Source organism: Phaseolus vulgaris, chromosome 2 (genome assembly GCF_051622355.1).
Source record: "Phaseolus vulgaris cultivar YP4 chromosome 2, ASM5162235v1, whole genome shotgun sequence".
Taxonomy (NCBI): Eukaryota; Viridiplantae; Streptophyta; class Magnoliopsida; order Fabales; family Fabaceae; genus Phaseolus; species Phaseolus vulgaris.
In genome coordinates this window covers 41790691-41809023 of record NC_143499.1, presented here as the reverse complement: position 1 = coordinate 41809023, position 18333 = coordinate 41790691, and the positions used below count along the sequence as shown (strand labels likewise).

Here is an 18333-nt window from a genome sequence, read left to right as displayed (position 1 = left end):
TAGACATTGCTTAAAAAGACATAGTCTAACACTACTTGTAGCTACAATTTGTCACGACTTATTGGTATATTATTAAGACATTTTAATGTTGTAACAAAAATTATAGGCACGAAAATCTAGCCGAAAAGGACAGTAATTTTTTTTATGTTATCCAGATATAATTAAATATTCAGAATTCTAAAATAATAATATCAGAAATAGTGTAACAACATGATTTTATAGGTTTTAAAAAAGTTTAAAACAATGAAAAATGAATATTTTAATAAAATTTATATATAAAGTTATGGATACAAAATTAAACATTTCATTATTTATTTTTTAAAAACATTTATATCTTCTTTAGCTTTTTTTTAAAAAATATTTTGTAGAATTATTATTTTATTTTTTTAGCCTTTAGATCTAAAGTGAGACAAACATAAATTAAACTTAAGTTGATCGATACAAATTTCAACCAATGTAAATTTTTGAGTTTTAATTTTTTCTTTCTTTCTCTTCTTGTTCTAATTATGATGTTTTGGAAGGATGGATTTAAAAACTTTAGTTTTGGAAGTGAGAGTTTGAAGAAGAAGAAAGTGACTTTGTGAATACGAGGTAGTTGTGGGTAATTAATGGTTAAATTATTTGTCCATGCTATTTGAAGATTTTGTGCATTTTCTAAAATCTTTTATTTGATTAATATATTTCTTATAGAGAAAGTTAACTCCAGAGGAAATTAGTTGGAATTAGTTCTTTGGAGTTATAGATAGTCTAGTAGATTCAAACCTTAGTTATAAGGATTTTAATGCTTAACAATTTGAAATATTAGATCAATTGCTGATTAGATGTTATTGTTATAAAAAAAAAATGTGTGATAGAATTCAAACCTTAGTTATGACTATTTTGATGTTTTACAATTGAAATATTAAATCATTTGGTATTTAAATTACATAAATGAAGATTGTGATATAGCTTGATCGTATGTAATCAATATGATGAATGTTGTAAAGTGATTGGTGCTTATTTTTTATTTTAAAAAAATTATATCTTTTAAATAATATATATTGCATTGAAAAGTTCACATTTGAGAAAATTGTGTTAATCGACATTATAAATGAATCCAAAATAAGTTTTAACGAAAGATTTTAGGTTTGAGAAAAGTTTTGAATTTGTTTTTTTATAAGACTTCTTATTAGGCATTACTATAGATTTTTCTTTATAAAATCTGTTTTTTTAGTTGTTAATATATGCGTATTTATACGAAACAATAAAATAGTTGCTAAAATAAGATGCAAGCGATGATATTTAATGTTGTTACAAAGGTTTATTACTTAAATATCAAAATTATTTCTCAAAAACATGATATATAATGTTCAAACGTTCAAACGTTCAACTAATAGTTTAAAAGAGAAAGAAGTAATAATTATTCTTTATTTTTTTGGAAATTCAACCATTCACACAATGAATGATTCTCAAAATAACTCATATATTTTGTCTGCTTTAAAAATACAACACTCATATATCATAAAAGTCGCTTAAGAAAAAAAAATGTGGTTCAAGTAGTTATTTCATATTTAAACAAGGAAAAATCAATGTTAATCATCTTTCTAAAGAGAAATGTCCCTCAAACAATTTCTCTTTATATCAAAATTAATATTTTATTTATTTTAAATATATTTTAAAATTAATATTTTATTTATTTAAATATTTTTTGAGATGATAATGATTGTATAATATATTTAATTGACTATAGACTTTATACATATTATTAAAACCAAATTTTCTTTGAATTTATATTCCAGATCTATATTAGATCATTCTTCCACTCACCCATACTCTTAATAACATTAAACTTTAGTTGTAAGTTATTATAAATCCTTGGATAATCCATTCTCTGGCTGTCCTTTCCCTCTCTTTTCTAGAGGTTATACACGCAAATTATTCTTAGTTGGTTAAGTTCCATATGCTTCGCAGACTTTAGTGACTTTTTTTGTTCTACTATTCTTTGACAAACCATAACTTATGCTTTGGTCAAGTGCAATCAATAAGAGATTTGTTTAGCTTTTTCCAATACAAGACGGTGTTTTCTATATAGATTTTTGAAATAAATTAAGGATATAAAAGTAATTTAATAACCAATACAAGATAAGCAATATAAATATTTGTTGCTTATATCTAGAAAGAAAAAAGTTCATCTTATTTATTTTTTTATAAAAAGAACTGAACGGAGAATTTATGAAAAAAATAATAACACTTTTATTTTCAAAATAATGAAGCCATTTCTGTAAGAAGAAATGCATATCCATAGCCCCATCATGTTCTATGGCCAGATGATAGGCGTGGTAGCTCAATCTCCTTCGAGAAAGAAGTAAGGGGCAGAAAGAAAAATGTAAAGAGAAGATCAGATTCTAAATTTTTTCTTGTTTTAGATAATACTAGCGTTTTAAGGATATTCCTTCATTTTGTAAATTTTAGTTGACAGTAGTAAAAACAACTTTTCTATTATTTATACTTTCACTCTTTATTGTCATTTTCCTTACATAAAGCTACTTATTCATGATTCAAAACAATACTCAAAGTATAAATTTGACCCATTCGCTAAATTCAGCTTTTTGTAACTTCTACATCTACATTAAACCCTTTACCTAAAATATAATGACAAATTAAGTTAGGTGGTAAATATAAGTAGACCTCTAATAACGATTTGAGCATTATGAGAATTTAAATTACGACGAATGGTGAAAAGTAGAAAAAGATAGATACAATTATTAAAGTTTAGTGCGCCATTTTGAAAACTTAGAAATTAAAATGTTGAATCATCATTAAGAAATTAAATGTTAAGATCCAATATTATAAAGTCAGAGTAATTTTTATGTCGATCTGGACAATATTTTCTTTTTTAAAATTAATTTTGAGCTTAGTTCAATTACATTTTATTTACCTTTAAGATAATAATAATAATAATAATTTTTCCGATAATTATACTGTATCACTCACATAATTAAATTTTTAAAAGTTATTTTCATTCATAAATATTTAAATTTAGCAGAAATTGCGCCTACTTTAATGAGATTACATGAAATATTCTTATTTATAAATATTTAAATTAAAAAATATAAAGTAAGTGAATGTTGTTTCCTTCAAAACATAATAAAAACGAATTTCTATTAAAAAGACAAGAAAATTTAATATGATTTTATGAAAAGAATGAATATTTGCATAGTTAATATGATCATCAATTTAACCGAAGATTTTGTTGATTGTGGGCATTTTGTTTGGCAATGAATAGAATGGGCGCATGATTAAAGTGTTCTAGAAAGAAAGAAGATGTGGGGTCCAGTAAGTAATATAGTATCTTGATATATTGCTTTTTTCAAACATTGTGCGAGATGTTGAAACGGACGGCCAAAGTTACGCTAATTACAACCACTTCCCGACACGCACACACACGTTGTCTCATCTCATCCCTCATTAACTGCCCCAAACTTCCTCTTATTCTTTATCTCCCCACTCTACTCTCTTCTTTTCCTTTTCTACTCAACAAACTATCTTCTAATAACAAAAAATAATTTAAATCAAAATATCTCAGAACTACAAGTAAAAAAATGCTGGTATCTTTTTCTGCTGCCCGCCGCACCAACAACGTGTCAAACAGGCACCTCTTCTCTTTTTCTATTCTCTTTTTTACTATTTTGCCCTCAACTTGTGGTCCCGCACCACGGCGCCGTGTACCGCCGCCTCTCCTCCAGCAGCCCCTGCCGGAACATGACGGAGCACTCCGGAAGCTCCCCGAGGTCGGCGAAGAGCAGCTCGTCCTCTTCCCTCATCGGCAGCAACGCCGACTCCACGTCAGCATGGTACGCTGCGGACATAATTGGGCTTTCGAGAACGGTGGACGTCGTTGTCTCCATCTCCCCCAGCCACCCCATCTCATCCGCGGTGGTGATCATGGATTCGTCCCCGCCCAGTTCCGCAAACTTCTCCTCCGGTTCTGGCTCCGGTTCGACCGGGTCCGTTACTGGTTCGGGCTCGGGCTTCTTTGTGGGCCTGGTGTTGTTTCTAGAAGCTGGCCAGGGATGGTTGTGGTCGGAGGAATAAGTGACGACCAACATTGTGGGGTCCACGCAGCTCCTTTCTACTTGTTTCCGTGCCGGGCACCCCTTCGAACTGCTACACCTGTAGTACCCTCTGTTGTACCACAACAATTTCTCAATTTCACTCATCAAATTCACCAACTTACAAAACAGTTACACTAGTTATTTCCGTTTCTTGTTTTCAGTTATTTCGTACACAAAAATAACGAAACATGAATACCAACACTTAAACGTTGTTGGAATGGAATTAACCTGGGATAAGGTGAACCCTTGATGGGTTTCTGCCCGTACTTTCTCCATGCCCACGAATCCGATGGTGGCGTGTTGCTCTCTCCTTTTAGCCTACACCCTTCTGTCTCCTTGATTGGGATTTGCACCACCCTTTTCTGTATTGCCCTCCTGCATGTTTCAACAAAGCCAATTCCTCTTTTCATTCACCCTTTTCACACATATACTCACTCTTTTGAAAAACCATACCCATACCCATACACACACTGTATGGAAAAAACGAAGCGGAAGAGAATTGAAGGTGCTGATGCACGTACAGAAATTCTGGGTATCAAGAATTGTTATAGTACTAGCGAAATCTAAGAATTTTGATACAGTGGTATTTTAGGTAAATAGCTTTGGACACTGAAAAAGAGAGAGAAGAAAAGGTTTGTGAATACGAATCCCAAAGTCTTGAAACCTTTGAGAGTAGCATATAATTTGTCACACGATTCCTTGGTTGTAACATTTAAAGTTGAAAGGAAGGTAGATGGAGTGGTAACCTTCTCTTTGATGAGGAAGTGGGGGAGGTGACAACGGCATCGATGTTGAAGAGAGAGGAAGAAGGAGGGGAGTCGGCAATGTTTTCTTGCGGTGGATCAGAGTCTTGACGGTTGTTGTTGGTGAGTTTAGTATCCATATGTGGAGATGGGGTGATGATGGAAAAGGGTTGTGTAGATTAGCAGAAGAGAAGGGAATGAAGAGAATTAAGAAAGAAGAGGAGAGAGAAGGGGAAAGAAATGGCCTTTAAAAACGGGGCACCATGTTGACAGACTGGGTGGGTCTTTGTTTATTAGAGGACGTGAGGGCAAATACTTCATCATATCCGAACCAGCGCCAATTTATATGAATATGTATATGTCATTTGAAAGCAAACCCTGTTTCTTTACTACTTATTTTATGTCAAACTTTTCCTTAAGGATAAGCCCATTCATTACATTAATGTAACTAAGTCTACTCTTTTTGTCATATCTGCCCACCCTTTCCACCACAATTACTTAGTCTACTTTTTCTTATACTCTACGTACTGCTAACTCCTAATTTTAATTAGCTCCACCCTTTTTATATCAATATCATAATTCAACCTTTTTACTGCTTCAAATCACTTTTATAAAACAAAAACTACTTCCGTACTCCAAGTGCTTAGGCTAAATTCAAAATATATATATATATATTTTTTTTTAATTTCGCTAAACGTTAGAAATTTTGTTTCGCATTTCAGATTAAAATCATAGGGGTTTTAATATAGAGATTTTCTTTTATAAACATTTAAATTAGAAAAGAACATCATACTTTTTATGGATTAAAATTATACTTTAAAAACTATACGGAAATTAATAAAGGTGCCAAACTTTTCACCAAACATAAAAGGGCTGCGACGAAAGGGGCTGAAGGAAGAGTAGTTGCTCCCTTAAGCCAAAACAAAGGGAACCTTTTCCGTGGTAGAGGTAATAATAATTAAATTCCTATGTATTGCACTTCTTTAGTTAACCTACTTGTGAAAAGAAAACAAAAACACTCTCAACACTATATTTTATGCAACAGAAAGAAATTCAACGGGTGGAGATGAAAAAAAAAAAATAGTTAAAAGACAAATTAGGATGTTGTTCTTGTTTGGGGGCAAGATAATGATATACTTGTGTCAAATACTTTTTTTTTTTGGAACTTAGTCTTTAGTCTTCAATCTTTTATTTTCAATTTTGAGTTGGAAATACCTGCAAAAGATTTTTTAACACTCAAGTCAATCGTTTAACTGTCGGAGCTAATAAATACTGTAATAAATACATATTTTGTATAGATGTTAGTCACCTTATGTATATATTGTGTTAGGTCCTTGGTCCATTGGGTCTATGTTACTATATGTATCGAAATTAATGTCCTAATTAATTAGTCTTTCGTATTGTTGAATCGTTATACCTCTATGTAAGATGGTTGATCTGATTACCAACGTAATTTGAACCCACTCGATTCTTAGTAATACATATAAATTTTGGATTTTTTCATTCAAAGAGATATTTGAAGTGAATTTAAAACAAAAAGTATTAGTTTTTTTTGTCATCTTAATTTGCTTACCATAAAAAATAGGATAATATTATAAATAAGAAAAGTAAATTATTTTAACAAACAAAATAAGTGAAGAGGTTATTATTAATCATACCGCCATATACATCAAATTTTAAAACTTTGTAAAATATATTTTACAGCAAAATACTATAAGAAAATCACTTTTGTAACTAATTAGATACCAATTTAAAAATTATTTATCAATAGTAGAAACTAATTTAGAAACCAATAATTTTTTTTAGTTTTTAAGATGGTATATAATTTAGTCACTATAATAACTAATTATTTTTTATCTCTAAAATTGGTTTCTATTTGATGATTTTCTTGTAGTGAAAACTTGTCTAACCTGCAATTTGATTAAATTAATGATTAAATTTTATCTTATTTAGAAAATAAGAAAATGTTATGACAAATTGTTTATAAACGTTGTTATTTGTATAACTTTTACGAATAATATTTATAAATCCTTTTAATAATAATAAAATTTAAATGACTTACAAAAGAAAATTGCCAAATAATTTGCATAAAGATGGAAATAAAATTTACACAAGCTCAATCACTTATGCTATTTATGCTTTATGGCATTTAGAGTGTAATATTTACTTTATATATTTTATGATGCATGGTTAGTATTCAATAATTATCGTGATATTTTTTGTAACATTTAAGTTTTAGTACTTATGCCATAATCCTGATTTGAAATGAGAAAATTACATATGTGTTTGATGATTATAAAATAGCATTTTCTTAAAAGTGAACTAACTCTACAACTATGATTAATTAGTTCAACGTGACATCACTTTATACAGTCCCAACAACAAAAGTTACACCCTAATATTGCCATGGCCTTTTACTTGGTGGAGGTAGAATCTTAGAATTCTTCCCCAAAGCACCAGAACGTCCATAACAGGTTAAATACCTTGCAATAATAGTTTATTACCAAATAGAGAGAATTTGATGCACTAACAAAGGTGACATGCAAAAACTTGGTTTAATTCATTTGTCAACATATTATATAACTTATTTTTGTATTTAGTTTTAATTATCTATGTCTAACAATTCCATAATAAGTTAGAATATCATGTATGTTTTTTTATTATTATCATAAAAATATATATTTTCAAAAACAATCCAAAACTTCCATCTTAAGTATTAAAACACTACATTACAATACTATCAAAGTGACGAAACATTCAAAAAATAAATACTCTTAGATTGACAAGCCAAAAATTAAAATGAATAATTTGCAAATGTATCATCCCAAAAGAAGGACTTGTTTCAAACTTCTAAGATGAAGGATCCTTCTAATTAGGATACTGAATCTTTGAAATGATGCTTACAAACCTTTAATAAAGAAATAAAACAGCTTGACAACACAAAAATTAAAAAAAGGTAGTTAGACTAACTTTCACTACTCAAGGTTGTCCAAAAATATAAAAAAAAATCTCTCAAATGAATAAATGTCAATATAGAAAACAAAACAAACTTAAAAAAAAAAAAAAAAATACTAACTCAGAAATGTGAATTTACTCTAATTTGCTAATAACACTATTTTAAGAGACACTTATAAATAAGGTTACAAATATTTAGACAATAACAATAAATACTAAAATGACAATATAATGTGAATTCATATTGACAATAATTTCAATAGAACATGCTAATTTGGGAAGAGTGATTGATTGTTTTTTAATCCATATTTTTGACCCAAACCCAAAATAAATACTTTTACCTACAAAATGTTAAGACATCTTACACTCCATGTAACATTGCAATATTTCATAACAAACTCATGATAATCTTAAGAGTTAATAAAATCATGTTTATGGTTCACTCATATCAATAATATTATTCATACAATGAAAAATCTAACAATTAAAGATAGACAATAAAGACATAAAATACAATTTATTATAATTTGAATTTCCTTTATCATCTTTAATGGTATTTATTTTAAATATTAATAAAGAGTCATCTCGCAATTTCTAACTCTTTTTAAAATGTTTTTTTTTAACTTAAAGTGTAAATATATTTGTATTACATTTTTAGTAAATTGCAATCCGTCTGTTCATCTTGATATAAGAAGAATAAATTATTTTTACAGAGGCAAAGCTCTTATGAATGGGTTGTGTATAGTATTAGATTATAAATAAAAGGATGTTCATCCACTTTTATTATCGTTAAGCATATATATATAAGTAATCAATCATTTGTTAATTAATAGGATAGGAGAAAAGAAGCAAAAGAACAAAAGTGAGCTAAACAACGGTCACGACCCAGAATACAATATATAGCTTTAAATATTGATGATTGTATGATCACATTTATTTGGATCTAAATTGTTGAGAATGGGTAGCTATCGAAAACTTGAAGTAACATTTTAATTTTTGTTGATGACGTATCATTTAATATTCAGATCTCATTAGTTTTGACTGAGTCACTTATGGCTGGATCTGTCGCTCTCTGATGGGAAAGGGGTTGGAAGTACCTATTGGCCAATATGTCATAAAAAATATCAAACACCAAAAACAAATCATTTTTCTAATGTGCCTAAAAGCGTGAAGCAATGCAACAACTGTTTTATATTATTCATCATTTATTATCTCCAGCAACCCAAATTTTATATTGTCAACAATCCATTTTCTTTTTTTATTTTCCACATTTTGTCAGAAAAATAATAACTAAACCAATCTGCAAATGAATCGATGGAAGAAAAAAAACGTATTTGATAGGTTTCTTGTTCCCCAAATTTTGACTTCCTTTCCTTACGGCACTAGTGATGCAAATTATTCTCCACCTTGAATAATTATAATTTGGCATCATAGTAACATACCCCCTACTTCTTCATATATTTATTTTCGCTCTTGTTTATTTTAAGGAAGATTGTTAAAGAATCTAAATCTTCTTATTACCAAAATAATCAAGGCCTGTTTATGACTCTTAATTAATAGATGCTTAATATTTGCTATTTATATAACAATCATCCCTAAATTGATGAAATTTCTAACCTTTTTTTGTTTGATCGTTTACCATCCCTATATTATTTTGCCCCGTCAAATCACCGCCACCTTTTTGTTAGATATTTCTTCCATTGTTTAGTTTCATATTTCAAACCCCTTAATTTACTTTCTTGATCTTGAATTTTCTTTCAGAAGTTCAAAAATAGATTAAATCTCCACACATCCAAATTGAGTCGGATAAATCTGTTTAAGAAGCTAAAACTCACTTAATATCTTCATTTGCAATATAAATCTAAATCGTTAACGTAAGTATCTTTAGAAATTATTCTCCAATGAGAATGTTATAATTTTAATATATTTGAATTATCACATAGAATGATAGCATTGTTTACTTTTCCTGAATCAGAGTGTTTTTAAAAATTATTATTCAATAAGAGTGTTGTTGGTATTTTTTTAATATGAGAGCCACTTATATTTTTTCCCCAAAATATTATTTTTCTTTCTAATTTTAAATTAAAGTTTTAATATTTTAAAAATATTAATAACTAAAAGTAACCTTCATCCCAGTACATTTCTTTATTTAAAATACAAAATATAATTTATTACGAATTTCATTGTAATATATTTATATATTTTTAAAATATTTACTTATTATGAATTTAAGTTATATAAAAATGTTTATCTTACGAACAGAATATTTAACGATTTGCTTTATAAAATAATTTGAAAATTGATAATTAAATTTAAACTGTATCTTCTAATTTATTTAATAAGAAAATTATAAGGTGTTTATGAGATATATTAGAATTAGTTTTAAAATTACACCACGGATAGTTGGGTTCAGGTGAGTGAGCTTAGTAATTTTAATGGGTGTTAACAGTAAGCCAGCTTCTCTCTTTTACATTCAAAAAATACATAACGAGATTAATTTTTTTTCAACATTTTCCCATGAACTCTTTATTCACTACCCTCTGCTTCCTCCAAATTTAATGATGAGATATACAATGAGATCATAAGTCTTAATTACAAATATAAAAAACTTAATAAACTTTTTCAAAAGTTATCGGGTTTTTTTTAACTATTTATATGACTTCTTTTCCATAAAGGATGGACATGTATGACTTTTTTCCATAAAGGATGAATATGTATGAGATAGTTTGTTAAATTTAAGTATTATGTCCTTTTTAATGAAACAAATTTAAACTTAATATATTTATATTTATCAAATTGTCATAAATTTTAATCATACAATGATAAAAAGGTATTTATGTCTCTAATTTTACTTTAAATTGACATGCATTGCTTGTTTATGAAACAAAATTAAATGAATCTAGGTGTTAAATTTAGAAAAATAGTAAGCATTTTAATTACTTTTTACTTATATAATTTATTATTTATTATTTCATGATATATTAACTTTATTTTAAATAAATGATAATGTAAGAATTCAACCATTTAAAAATCCTACTACAGTAAAAGGACTTAATTGCAGTATATTTTAAAAAATACAAGTTTTGTATAGTAGAAGGGAATTTGTGGAATGAGGAAAACTCTATAATCAATATATTTTTATCCGTGTTTTACAAATGAAAGGGAATATGTGCAAGGAGTTAAAATATAGGATTTTGATAATCTTACGTTCAATTTTTTTTTAATATTATTTAGTTACAAATTTAGTTTTGTTATTTACCTATGATTTTTAAAGTTTAAGATATGATTAATTATTTTTTTAAGTTACATTTGAATTTTTATTTAGTTTATTGGAGTTTATAAAGAATAATGGCAATTTGATGATCCCAATGTGCAGTGATGTGGTCGCAAACCAAACCAGTGGAATGTAAGTCACATGCTTTGAAGAATCAGGATCCATGTAACCTGCAAGTCGCATTTAATTTGAAGATTTGCCCCCACTCTTCTTAAGTACTTTCATTTCAGTTTTTCAACCAAACACCATAATGAGGGTATTAGTTAAATATATATATGTGTGTTTTCTATTTACAATAAGATACATAGTTCTTTAATTACAATTTAAGTCATAACATGTGTTATAATAAAGTAAAAAAAATAACAAAATTCATCTTAAGAGAAGGAAGGCACGATAACCTACAACAATAATTCTTTAACTAGTAATAAAATTGCTGTCTTACTCAGTTTCGGGTGTTTTCTTCCTGCACCTTGATAATTTTTTTTGACACTCCCGTTAGACAAAATAATCCATTTAATCTTTAAAAAATACATTTTTATTCTAGAATTTGGTAGATATGAAAATATCGTCTAAATTTTATAATTCACTATATTAAAAAAATATTATAGATTATAAAATTTCAAAAGTATTAATATCTTCTAAATTCTATAATTTAAAATATAATTTTTTAAGAAAAAAAATACATTATGGATTATTGAATATAAAAGATATTTTCAAAAGTATTTCTGTATTCTATAATATGAAATGTATTTTTTTTAAACATATTTCAAATTATAGAATTCATAAGGTATTTTTATAAATATTTAGAAAAATATACATTTTAGATTCTATAATTTAAAACGTATTCTTTTTAAGAAATATATTCTTAATTATAGAATCCAGAAAGTATTTTTGGAAAAAAATCAATAAAATACAATCTTGATATTTTAAGAAATATGGGATGCTGAAAAAAAATTATGGAGGTGCAGGAAGAAAACAGCTCAGCCTGGTCAGGTACACAAGTTGTAAAAATCAGATTGGCCAAATTTCTTATGGACCACAATTTTGTTGTTGTTATTTGGTCATCGATTGAGCCCATTAATCCATTTCCCCCCTAAATTTATACAATTCATACAATATGATTTTTAAAAATATCAAACAAATATCTTCTAGTGATTATTCACTCGACCAAATGATCCTAATAATTTTTTAACCTAAAATCTAGAACCCATGATCTTATATACAGGTTGTTCGATGGACCCATCTGATTTTACTAACTTCACACAAATGTATCTTCCTTCTTTGTATCTCTGGAGAATGTGAGCTCTCAGATCAATCTCACTACACCCAAATTCAATTTATTTTTAAGATGCTCATAACTGTTTTTAATTTCACTGCTGAAAATTTATTCATTCCTAAATTATTGGGAACAACCCTCACATTGTTTATAATTTTTTACCAACATTATGTGTCTAACGGAGTTATGTTCCAGCACATAGAAACCAAGGGCAGCTGTGTCAGGCATTAACCAAAAAAATGTCATACGCACATAGGTGATTCTTTATTAACTAGTTTGAGAAATTGGTTTATATAAAAGATGAAGGTGAAATTGGTATTAACTAGTTTGTGATACACAAGATGTTGAGAACACTAAAGTGATTGAAAAAGTCATAAATCACACTTTTTGTCAAACTTCGGCAAGTCCTTTTCACCACTCTGTTTTCCAATAGCTTTTACAAGTGCTTCACTAACATCCCTTACATCCAGGGTCTGGTCCTCAGCCACGACAATGGCTTCCAAAGAAAAACCATTTTCGCATGAAACTTTGGCTTGTTGAACATTCAGACACATCTCATCAAATGCCTCTAAAATGGCCACTAGCGTGTTACTCCCCTTCTCACAGGTGACCTTCACCATGAAAGTTCCTGCCCTTACCTTCTCTATTTTCACATCCTGCCACATTTTTTTGCAACATTAAATGTAGAAACAATATCCATGTATATTATGTCATTAGCACATACATTTTTTCCTTAATTGTCATATAATCAAAATAATACATATAACAAGTCTCATAATAAACTAATCTTTGAAATCGAATCAGACTCGAACAAAAATTTTAAAATAGTTAACATTTTTATTATGATGGGTGTTTTCATTTTTGTATATAGGCCTTGTTTTTCTAATGAAGAAAAGGTTAAGAGAATAGAAATACCTTGTTCTCTTTGACATGGTTCAATAGGTTAATGTGCTCTCCTCTGGTGGCCAGTAGGTTTTCATAATGTCTTTTGACAGTTTCCAAGGCGAGCTTTAGCTTGTACAAGCGCAGAACGGTGCTATTGGCAATGGAGGTTCTCTTGGCCTACAAAAAGCAGAAACAACTTCAGTGTATGAAGAAATAAATTCTCTGCAATTTTGAAGTCACGGGAAAGAAATTGAGAAAGAGAGGTTGTAATAGATGGTGTTAGATTGCATTACAGAATTTGAGCTGGTAAGGACTCGCAGAATGTGAAGTTTTCTGCGCAGTGATATCCTCTTCTGCACCCTGCAAGCCATCTTCTCTATCTTTATCTCTATCTCTATCTCTCTATTGAAAGTTAAATTGGGAGTAGTTAACTTTGCAGGGTATTTATAGCTGGTGATTGGAGTGATGTTTCTTGGATTCTTGCCATTTCAAATTGATAAAAATAGTCCATTGCTACCATGAGTTTCTCTGTATGAAATTAAAAAAAAAAAAAAAACTCGAGATATAAAGAGTTAAAGACTATCTGACACCACCATACCTATTACACATATAGAGAGACACGGGGAAAAGAGGAAAAGGAAAGGCACTGACTAGACTGTGAAATGATAAGAAAATGAATAGCGACAAAGAGACATAAGGTTGGTGTAAAAACCAAAATTTGTTATCAGTAAAATATATTTGAATAAAATTATTTTAAAGTTACTAAGCTTGATTCATTTATTCTCTTCAAAATTATGGAATTTTCATTAGCACAAAAATTCGCTCATATGTTTATCATTTAAAAAAAAGCAACGATTAAACACCTCTACATAGAAACAAGTTTTAAAATTTACAAAGTAGTGATCATGAATGCATGCATTTAAACTAAAATAAACTAGGTAGTTTTGATATAGTTTTGCCTAAAAAAATGTTTAGTTTTTAATATATTCTTTATCCAAGAATATATTCATGTCATTTCCATCTTATCTTTAAAGTTTTCATTCATTATGTGTACTTTGTATAATATTTTAATTATTTGTTTGTTTAATTTATATATACTTCCTCAGATGAATATTGTTTTGAAATAAACGTATTCTCGAACGAAATTTTAAGCAACTTCTTTTTTAAATTCCATATGTTGTATATACTAGCTAGGAATAATGATAGGTAAGCTATGACATGATATTATATCAGACCCATTCGAACCTGAAGTTACATTAATTCATAAAATGGAACTGATGAATGAACTCGATATCCTATAAAGTATGATTTTTTGGACCTATTATATTTTAGTTTAGTTCATTTGGGTTGTATAATTTCCTATTACTACACTCCCAAAGCATTAAATTTGAAAGTATATCGTTTAGGTTGATTTTGAAGAAGCAAAATGAGGTTTTGATTTGAGATTTGTGTGACAGTGGTTCTGGATATGTAAGTACATTGTAAATGAAAAAAGGTGTGAGAAGTACAGAGTTTTAGTAATTTCTCATTTCTCAATGTGGTTGAAGAGAAGGGGTAGCAGAGTTGGTTGGTGAAAGGGATGTGTAGGAAGCAGAGAAAGTGAAGAAGGGAGCATGAAAAGGTGGATGATATAGTTGTGAGAGTGTTAAAATTTGCATGGGAAGGGATGTAGGAAGTGAAGCAATCCAATGGACAATAAGAGAGGATGGTCTTTCTCAGTCAGAAATAATAGATATGAGTTCAGTGACTGGCAATGAGACATAAGAATACATGCATGCACATTCACACACACACACTTCACGGGCCTCTCTTTGCCTTTGTCTCTCTCTGCATTCCCTTGCACCCCATGCCAAATCTTCACTTGCTAGTGGCCACAGTTGTATCACATGGACTGACACACTTTCTGTATTATTCTTTATATCGTTCCCTTTTTCGATTTCAGATTCGCTGCTTGGCTTCTACCTACTTCAATTAATTCATAAAGTATAAATTAGGTACTGCAACACTCATCCAATCATTATAATATTGCTTTATGCTAATTCTATGTTTACTCTATCCTTAAGTTTACAACTTATTTAGATCATTTTTTTATGAGCTCAATTTAAAATGGAGAAACAAATTTTAAATTAATTTTTTCTTAACTTCAAATTAATTTATATACACATTCAAAAAACAAAAATTAGAAAAGATATATGAATGAGTTTTTATAAATTCGCTTATATATAGGTTAATTCTAATTTATATAATTTTTTTTTTCTACAAATTTAAAGAGAACCTCATCTGAACAAACCTTAGTAAAATAGACATGAATCTAAGTTCTAAATGATTTTCTAAATTTACATTTCCTAATGAAAAATTATACATAAATGTTATTTCTCTCTCTTATTATAATCTATCAAATACTAATTTTGATACCTTTATCTTTCTTTATTGTGTCATGTTTTTTATGGTTATATATATTTATTACTTCTCTCTTTTTTTTTATACTGAAGACTAATGGTATATAAATATTCACATAATATTTATTTCAGAAGTGAATGAGTGAAAAAAAAAGAAAAGAAAAGAGAAAGACAATAAAAAATAAGACTGTTTAGATTAAAAGAAAAAAGAAAAAAAAAACAGAAAAGGAAGTATATTTATTTATTTTAATGCTTTTATTTTATTTTAATTATTTATTTTAGTATAACTTTTTTTAATATTAATAAAATATTATTTACATACTCTTTAACATAGCTTATTATGTGATATACATCTATACCTATATATAGAGATGATTCTCCTCTTTAACTACCTTAATTTTATTTTATTTTTTTTGCATATTTTATTCTTATATTCATATTTGATTTTATTTCGGTATTATGATTATTTTTTCATTATATTTGCCACAAAACAGTTTTTATATTTGAAAACAGTTTAACAACGCGTTTTCAAGGAAAAGTTTTCCAAGAGAGCAATTTTAAAATTGATTTAAATAAAGGCACAAGAGTACGTTATATTATTATTCGAAGCTAGTTTTTGAAAAATGAAAATGTGTAAAAGAAAATAGGAGTTTGCGTTGTGCTTTCTTCTCCTCATTTTTACACAATGGAAGAGTTTTATTTATATGGGAGAATCAAGCAAAGGCTTAACCCCAAACTTTACTTAACAATCGACCATAACCTCTAGCGACGACCATGATTTACTGTGCAATGACCGCCACTCTTCTGCTTCAGAGGACGTCTACTGATCCTCGAAGCGCCACCACCACCACCGCCACCATGGAAGCAGAAAAAGCACAGTGAAGAAAGTGAACGGCATTGTGAAGTGCTTGGATGACTCCTTTTTCAATTCTGCCCATTGCGGGATGACAATTTCAAAGAGGGAGAAATTATTGAAGAAGACAATTGATATCGCAAAACTATAGCTAGTCATTCCAAGATCAAAATGTTCAATACAACAACGCAACTTTGGTACATTGATTAAAGTTTTGTACAATTTATTTATTTTAAAATCATTGGATTCGTCCATCATGTCGTTGAGAAAAAAAATATCATTATATATTAGATATTTCAATTTATCCACTCGGTAGTCTTTTCTTCCACAATATGTAAATTTCGTTTTCCACCCGAGAAACTTATGAGATTTTCAATAAAAAAAAATAAAGATATAATAAGTTAAAATTTGTAAAATAAATTTATAATTATAATAAATACATAAATTTATATTGATGGAAACAGTTAAGTTAAACTAGTATATATATATATATATATATATATATATAATTAAAAAAATTTGGAAAGTTTTTTTCTTAAAGAAAGAGTGGTGTGGTGGATATATGGTTAGAAAAATGTTTAAGATTAATTATAAATAAAAGATTATTGATATTGGAAATTATCACTTACTTAATGCAGTTTTATGAAAACTATGTACATTGCTACTTCTGAACCGAAACCAAAGTAAAAACAAAAACCAAACCCGTAGGAAGACAACGTAGAAAGAGTATAAAAAGAAAAGGAATCTCTGAAATATTATTGATTTTTAAAATACGAAAAATACGTAAATTTATGATACAATTAAAAATAAAATAAAATAAAAAATAATATATATATATATATATATATATAAACATAAGTTTATAAAAATAGAAAATAAAAATATATAATGTTTAGAAATATAGAAATACATAAATTTACGATAAATTAAAATATTAAGATATAAATTTATAATTTATATATATAAATGATAAAAATAAAAAATCAGATACACAGACATAATAACACTTCCCACTAGTATTAATAAAATATTTAGGATATAATATTATTCCTTGAACACAATTAATTATATCGTAAATAATTACCTATGCTTTCAAATACAATAAATTATATAAAAAAAGTTACAATTCTTTTTATATTTGTACAGAAAATTGTGCATATATTTTTCAAGGCATTAGTGTAGCTTGACATATATATAAATCATTCTTATATTTAACAAAGAAGTACACAAATAAATCATTTTGTCACATCAACAACTACATATACATAATCTGTACTTGGTGCAGAGATGGAAGAAAGGAACTTAGTAATTAATTATTGGGTATATTAATTTTAAATTTTATATTTAAAATTGAATTATATATAGGATTGGTTTATAACAATCAGATAAAGGATGATTTACAGTTATTATTTATTGTGGGTTTCTATATATAATGTTAGAGCAATGATACGTGGATATCTTGCTTCATTATACAATTTTTTTTAATGATATAAAAAAGAGTATTTTAGTTATTTTATGTAAAATTTGAAATTTTAAGTCAAAAAAAAGTTGTATAGTGGAGTAAAGGTTGTTATTTTATATTTTTCATAAAGTTAAGGAATAGCAGGGCTTTAATAATTGTTGTAACCATGAACCAGAATTAGATTGAATGGATAATGAAAGGAGTTTAGAGAATTAGAAATTGATTATTTAATATAAACCAATGGTGGTTTAGTGTGTGGTGAATGTGTGTTATATTATAATCCAAGTTGAAGGAAAGAGTTTGGTCATTCGCTAAAGGTAGAAATGACAAACACATAGCACATAAGGTGCATAAAAGAACATGGAAAGGAGTTGTCCACTACTGAATGATCT

General features: G+C 28.1%; 2 protein-coding genes across 3 annotated transcripts; both read right to left on the bottom strand.

The window, feature by feature from the left end:
• Positions 1-3311: 3311 nt before the first annotated feature.
• On the bottom strand, positions 3312-5210 carry WRKY65 (WRKY DNA-binding protein 65). Of its 2 annotated transcripts, none has more exons than XM_068614075.1 (3): positions 4841-5210; positions 4323-4469; positions 3312-4164 (listed from the first exon to the last, which is right to left on the bottom strand). In XM_068614075.1, exons 1-3 carry the CDS (start codon positions 4975-4977, stop codon positions 3675-3677), a joined length of 774 nt encoding a protein of 257 aa, XP_068470176.1. In that variant the 5' UTR covers positions 4978-5210; the 3' UTR covers positions 3312-3674. The 2 variants fall into 2 exon arrangements, with proteins under 2 accessions (XP_068470176.1, XP_068470177.1); XM_068614076.1 differs by having other exon boundaries at positions 4323-4703; positions 4841-5046.
• Positions 5211-12630: 7420 nt separating this feature from the next.
• On the bottom strand, positions 12631-13773 carry LOC137809778 (transcription factor bHLH35-like protein). The gene is made up of 3 exons (XM_068610858.2): positions 13521-13773; positions 13258-13404; positions 12631-12998 (listed from the first exon to the last, which is right to left on the bottom strand). Exons 1-3 carry the CDS (start codon positions 13596-13598, stop codon positions 12714-12716), a joined length of 510 nt encoding a protein of 169 aa, XP_068466959.1. The 5' UTR covers positions 13599-13773; the 3' UTR covers positions 12631-12713.
• Between the last annotated feature and the right edge of the window lie 4560 nt (positions 13774-18333).

Excerpts from the sequence above, each read along its gene's own strand:
- WRKY65 (XM_068614075.1), bottom strand. The coding sequence starts at position 4,977 with ATGGATACTAAACTCACCAACAACAACCGTCAAGACTCTGATCCACCG. Across the intron at positions 4,470-4,840 it reads ACTTCCTCATCAAAGAGAAG|GAGGGCAATACAGAAAAGGG; the intron begins GTTACCACTCCA and ends TGAAACATGCAG. Across the intron at positions 4,165-4,322 it reads AAGGGTTCACCTTATCCCAG|AGGGTACTACAGGTGTAGCA; the intron begins GTTAATTCCATT and ends GTGGTACAACAG.
- LOC137809778 (XM_068610858.2), bottom strand. The coding sequence starts at position 13,598 with ATGGCTTGCAGGGTGCAGAAGAGGATATCACTGCGCAGAAAACTTCAC. Across the intron at positions 13,405-13,520 it reads TCCTTACCAGCTCAAATTCT|GCCAAGAGAACCTCCATTGC; the intron begins GTAATGCAATCT and ends TGCTTTTTGTAG. Across the intron at positions 12,999-13,257 it reads ACCATGTCAAAGAGAACAAG|GATGTGAAAATAGAGAAGGT; the intron begins GTATTTCTATTC and ends AAAATGTGGCAG.